Source organism: Heteronotia binoei, chromosome 16 (genome assembly GCF_032191835.1).
Source record: "Heteronotia binoei isolate CCM8104 ecotype False Entrance Well chromosome 16, APGP_CSIRO_Hbin_v1, whole genome shotgun sequence".
In the NCBI taxonomy this organism is placed as follows: Eukaryota; Metazoa; Chordata; class Lepidosauria; order Squamata; family Gekkonidae; genus Heteronotia; species Heteronotia binoei.
Genome location: NC_083238.1, coordinates 48,323,831 through 48,329,988, shown reverse-complemented (window position 1 = coordinate 48,329,988; position 6,158 = coordinate 48,323,831). Strand labels below are relative to the sequence as shown.

At 51.7% G+C, this 6,158-nt stretch overlaps 1 protein-coding gene across 1 annotated transcript; it reads left to right on the top strand.

Moving 5' to 3' along the window:
- The first annotated feature begins 395 nt into the window (after nucleotides 1–395).
- On the top strand, nucleotides 396–2,152 carry FZD7 (frizzled class receptor 7). The gene has a single exon (XM_060257139.1). It carries the CDS (start codon nucleotides 396–398, stop codon nucleotides 2,103–2,105), a length of 1,710 nt encoding a protein of 569 aa, XP_060113122.1. The 3' UTR covers nucleotides 2,106–2,152.
- The last annotated feature ends 4,006 nt before the right edge of the window (nucleotides 2,153–6,158 follow it).

Genomic DNA, 6,158 nt, shown 5'->3' with positions numbered 1-6,158 from the left:
CCCGAAGGAAAGTTTTCTTTGGAGAGAGCCCGAGTTGGAACTGCTTCGGGGACCGACGGGAGGCTTTGCCCCCTGCAGGTACTGGGGGAAGAAGGAGAGACCCTGATCCGGGGCTGCAGAAAAGGCGCTTTCTCCCCCCCCCCCCCCCTTCCCGACGGCTCTTGGCGAGCTCTGAGCCCCAGAGCCGGTTTGGCAAGCGCCGCCGCCGCCGCCTCCTCCTCCCAGCTTCCCCCGCCCAGGAACGCGGAGCCAGCAGCCCGGCCGGTGCGGGAGCCCTCGGGGGGCGCCCCGATGCCCTTGTCGCCCCGCGCCTGTGCGCCCTGAGACGCCGCCTGCCCTCCTCCCTCGCCTAGTGCGCGCTGCCCGTCGAGGGGGGCGCCCTGCCTGGCTGGATCATGCGCTCCCGGGTTGGAGAGGCCTCGGCTGAGGCCCGGTGGGGCCTCCTGGCGCTCTTGGCGGGCGCTCTCTTGGGGGGCGTCGGGGCCCAGCCGTACCAAGGCGAGAAGGGCATCTCGGTGCCGGACCACGGCTTCTGCCAGCCCATCTCCATCCCGCTGTGCACCGACATCGCCTACAACCAGACCATCCTGCCCAATCTGCTTGGCCACACCAACCAGGAGGACGCGGGGCTGGAGGTGCACCAGTTCTACCCGCTGGTCAAGGTGCAGTGCTCGCCGGAGCTGCGCTTCTTCCTCTGCTCCATGTACGCCCCCGTCTGCACCGTCCTCGAGCAGGCCATCCCCCCCTGCCGCTCCCTCTGCGAGCGGGCCCGCCAGGGCTGCGAGGCCCTCATGAACAAGTTCGGCTTCCAGTGGCCCGAGCGCCTCCGCTGCGAGAACTTCCCGGTGCACGGGGCAGGCGAGATCTGCGTGGGCCAAAACACCTCGGACACCTCCGGCGGCGGCGGGGGGGCTGCGGGGGGCGGCCCCGGGGGTGCCACGGCCTACCCCACCCCCTCCTTACCCCACCCCCCGGCCCACCCCCTGCCCCCCTCCGGCTACGCCTTCTCCTGCCCGCGCCAGCTGAAGGTGCCCCCCTACCTGGGCTACCGCTTCCTGGGGGAGCGGGACTGCGGGGCCCCCTGCGAGCCCGACCTGCCCAACGGCCTGATGTACTTCAAGGAGGCCGAGGTGCGCTTCGCCCGCCTCCTGGTGGGCGTCTGGTCCTTCCTGTGCTGCGCCTCCACCCTCTTCACCGTCTTGACCTACCTGGTGGACATGAGGCGCTTCAGCTACCCCGAGAGGCCCATCATCTTCCTCTCGGGCTGCTACTTCATGGTGGCCGTGGCCTACGTCGCCGGCTTCCTGCTGGAGGACAAGGTGGTGTGCGTGGAGCGCTTCTCTGAGGACGGCTACCGCACCGTGGTGCAGGGCACCAAGAAGGAGGGCTGCACCATCCTCTTCATGATCCTCTACTTCTTCGGCATGGCCAGCTCCATCTGGTGGGTCATCCTCTCCCTCACCTGGTTCCTGGCGGCCGGCATGAAGTGGGGCCACGAGGCCATTGAGGCCAACTCCCAGTACTTCCACCTGGCCGCCTGGGCTGTGCCCGCCGTCAAGACCATCACCATCCTGGCCATGGGGCAGGTGGACGGGGACCTGCTGAGCGGCGTCTGCTACGTGGGCATCTACAGCGTGGACGCCCTGCGCGGCTTCGTCCTGGCCCCGCTCTTCGTCTACCTCTTCATCGGCACCTCCTTCCTGCTGGCTGGCTTCGTCTCCCTCTTCCGCATCCGGACCATCATGAAGCACGACGGCACCAAGACGGAGAAGCTGGAGAAGCTGATGGTGAGGATTGGGGTCTTCAGCGTCCTCTACACCGTGCCCGCCACCATCGTCCTGGCCTGCTACTTCTACGAGCAGGCCTTCCGGGACTCGTGGGAGAAGACGTGGCTCCTCCAGACCTGCAAGAGCTACGCCATCGCTTGCCCCACCAACTTTGCCCCCATGAGCCCTGATTTCACCGTCTTCGTCATCAAGTACCTCATGACCATGATCGTGGGCATCACCACGGGCTTCTGGATTTGGACTGGCAAGACGCTCCAGTCCTGGCGGCGCTTCTACCACAGGCTCCGCACGGGCAGCAAAGGGGAGACGGCGGTATGAGAGTTCCCCCCCCCACCCCTTTTCCCGTGGGTGCTCTTGGTTTCTTGTGGGGGAGACACAAGAAGGAAAATGGGGTAGAAGGGGGGAGGTGGAGTCTCCAAAATCTGCCTTCTTAACCAACAGAGAACAAAAAAAAAATATGTGTGCAAAGAGCCTCCTGACTTGGTTTTCCTCCTTGGCCAAGTAGGAATTGCGCAGAATTTAAGTGTCCTTGTGAAGACTGTTCTTGGAGACAGTACATTTCTCACCTTGCAAAGGATCTTCCTTCAAGTTTGTTTGTTGTTTTTTTTTGGGGGGGGGTGCTTTTTTAAGTTCTTTGAACCTAAGTTCCACAGGGTCTGCTCAAAGGGAAAACGCTGGAATTCTCAGGCCAGGAATGGGAGTCGGAGAAGGGTGGGTGGGACTTGCGCCTCTTACAAAAAGTGGCCTCACATCTCGGGTTGCCACCTCCAGGCTGAGAGGAGATTTTTTTGGGGGGGGGGGAAGGGCTTGAAGAGGACAGGATTCAGGGAGGGGAAGGACTTCAGGCCATAGAGTCCACTTTCCAAAGTGTGCCAATTTCTCCAGGCAGGCTGATCTTTGTCACTTGGAGATCAGTTATAATTTGGGGGGGATGGTCTACAGCCACCACCTGGAGATTGGCAACCCTATCTCATTCCCCTTGGATTGTCGCCTGGATAGGTTGAAGGTTCCTTAAATCCAGGCCTTTTTTTGTAGCCGGAACTCCTTTGCCTATTAGGCCACACACCCCTGATGTAGCCAATCCTCCCAAGAGCTTACGGGGCTCATAGTACAGGGCCTACTGTAAGCTCCGGGAGGATTGGCTACATCAGGGGTGTGTGGCCTAATAGGCAAAGGAGTTCCTGCTACAAAGAAGCCCTAAATCTAATAATCCTCTGTAAAATCATAGGCGGGCACTACTTTTCTGTTATTTGTTTCTGTTGAAACCCCTGATTTAAACCTTTTTGGGGCTCCCTATATATTTGGGCTAAAGTTTCATTCACCCTAACTGGGGAATCTGGAGCGTGGATCTCCATGGGACCTAACTTCTGAGGGAATACACACAAGATGGGGATGGAGGAGGCGAAGGAAAAAAAAGAAACTTCCTTCAACTGCAGTTTTAAAAGTTTTCTTTCCAGTGGAATCCTCCCTTGGCAGAGTGTTGTGAGGATTTGGGGAGGGGCAGGGAAGGAGGGGAAAGAAGAGCTTCTATCTGGGTGACATGTTGGGTTTTTTTTCGGGAGAATGGTCTTTACTCTCTGGCCTTTTGTTGGCGGGCACAAAGAAACAGAAGCGTGGTCCCCCCCCCCCACTGCTCCCCTAGCATAAGCACAGGATCGGGTTTTTATGGGCAAACTTAACAAAAGAATTTGGGGAGGTTCAGCCATTGCTCCTGCCCGTTCCACATTCCTTTGGAATTCGGAGGGGGGGAGGGAAGTCTGTCTAACCCGAAGGAAATCCGAGACCTACCTCCCCCACCCCCTTTTTTAAAAAAAGACTGCTTTAATTCAGAACACCTGACAAAACAACCCGCCTCGAAAAATCTGTAAAACAAGCACGGATAAATATCTCCTTTCTTTTCCACAAGCCTCCATTTTCCTGTTTAATTATATCTTGCCCTTTGATACAGGAAAAGAAGGATTAGGTTATTTGGCAACAAAGCGGATCTCTGGCAAAGGGGGGGGGGGCGCTCCATTTTTGTGCGCTTGGGAAAAGCCTTTGGGGGTTGTATGCTTAATGCTCTGCTAGATCCCCGTGACTGTTTTGCAGAAGACTTGGGGAACAACTTGGCTGCATATTTTCTGCACGGTGGGGGGGGGGGGGCTCAGTTAGGATAAGAAGACTCAGATATTTCCATTCCTGCTCCTATCTGACAGGGAGGTAAAAGCTCATACCCTGAAACTCTTGCTGCTGGACTGGGATCTAACAATTAAAGGCTGTGATCTGGTGCATGTTTGCTTGGAAGCAAGTCCCATTGAACTGGGCTGCAGAGCTTCTAAGTAAACACGTATAGGATCTGGCGTGCTTCCTATGGAATGACACCCATCCTGAGTAATTGACATTCTGTTGATTGACATGACCGCAAATAATTCCCCCCAGGTCAGGGATCAGGACGGTACAGTAGTTCAGCATGTCCTTAAGATGTGCATTTCTTTTTATTTTCAAATCAGTTTTCTGGACTTTGAAAACACAAACACTTTATGATGTCATCAGCTTGTCCTGCCAAAATAAAAATGCAACTCCTTTTTTTTTTTTTTTTTAAATGCATCCTTATGTGTGACATCTCCTGAAAGGGGATTGCTGATTAGAAGCAATTGATTGAAAAATGTGATTTAAGAGACCTGGAGAAGAAAAGGGGTTGTCTTGAAGATAGAATATGAAAAGCACCTGAAGGGAAAATTAATTTAGCGTCTCCCCCCGCCCCACCCAGTTTTTTCAAATTGGCTATTGTGAACCTAAAGGGCTTGGCTTCCCCCCCCCACCCATGAAAACTAATTGGAGAACTGTGGATTTTAACATGCCTTGCTTCTGTTTCCCCATCACTCATAAGGACTGTGATCGATTCCTCTTTTTAAAAAAAAATGGAGATCAAATTCTTGTTTTAAAATCTTCTTTAGGAAGGAGAACTGGACAGCTATCAAAAGAGGGTGGAGGCAGGATGTAGGCGTTTGAAGATGAAGCAGGGAGCAAAATAGCCCTCTAATTTTGCCATATAATTGCTTTTCAGGGTTCCTTGCTCCTGGTATGTTTTCTTTTTTTTCTCCATTTAAATGTGCACAAGACAAGCTGAAAGTGCAGTATGTATATTTTGTAAATCTCACATTTTGTAAGAAAATATATATGTATTTATGTTTTTACTTGACTTTTTTTTTGTTTTCAAAGGTCTGTGTAAGACCCATTTTCATCATATGTACAGAACACAAAATAAATGGATTTTTAATACAGTGTAGTTTTTAAAAATCTTTTTTTATTTTAAAGTCCCCTATAATGTTCTCTTGTTCCTTATCCTATGTTGCTTAGGTGTCTTAATTCCAAATAGATTTGCTCCTTTTCTAAGCCCCTTGATCTCAGTGCAATTAGAAGGGTGTAAAGCTGTGTAAGATTTCACAGGCAAACATCTGCTAAGTCAAAGTGGCATCAAACTTTTAAGTTTAGTTTTGAAGGCGAGGCTGTATTCAGACATCACAGCAAATCCAGAAGAGCAGTCCTTGTTTATCTTTCTGTCTCTCCCTTCTCTTCCCCTCCCAAAGAGAACTGAAGGATTTCTAAACCAGGAAGTCCTCTGTCTTGAGCGACCAAATTTTGTTGTGACATCAATGTTTAGTAACAAAACTGGGCTTTGTTTCTTGCTCACAAGCCCGGATTAGAATCCCATTGTGATTTGATCTTCAAAATGAAGCAGTTGCTCAAGAACATAGCCTTCGACTTCCAGAACTTTCCTTCTGTCTGCCAGTCGTGTTAAGGAAATTGCTTAATACAAGTTCTTTTATTTGTGGGGTGTGTGCGCCTACCCTTCTCTGTAAGAGTGGCAATCCTTTGAGTTCACCCACTTTTAAAGTACCACATGGGGTTACACACAGATTCTGGAAGGAAGGGGGAGATTTAGTAAAAATTGGGAAGAGGGAAATCAATTTTTGCTTTTGTAACTCCTTAAAATAATTCTCAGCTCTTACCTCTTTATCGTTTTGCCTGGATTTGATCTTTCCATGTCTCCATTCTTGTTTGCAATTCTAAATACGTTTCCTCTGAATTAAACTCCTGCTGAGTTCAATGGTACAATGTGAGCGAAGCATGTTTAGGTCATGGCCTTGAGTCCCAAGGAATTTAGGGTTCCTGAGTAATCACCCACAGGTTGACTAAACTCCCAGGTAATTCTTTCCCTTTACTAGAGGACAACCTGCACCAACGCCACTTCATTTCTTTGAAATGTTACCACAGAATTCAGATAATAGTTTATTGGGGTTTATACCATTTCATCACGGCTTTGTGTGTAAGCAGGGGTGGAACTCTAGCAGGAGCTTCTTTGCATGTTAGGCCACACTCCCTGATGTG

Bases quoted from the DNA above. Each gene is read 5' to 3' on its own strand.
- FZD7 (XM_060257139.1), top strand. From the start codon at position 396: ATGCGCTCCCGGGTTGGAGAGGCCTCGGCTGAGGCCCGGTGGGGCCTC.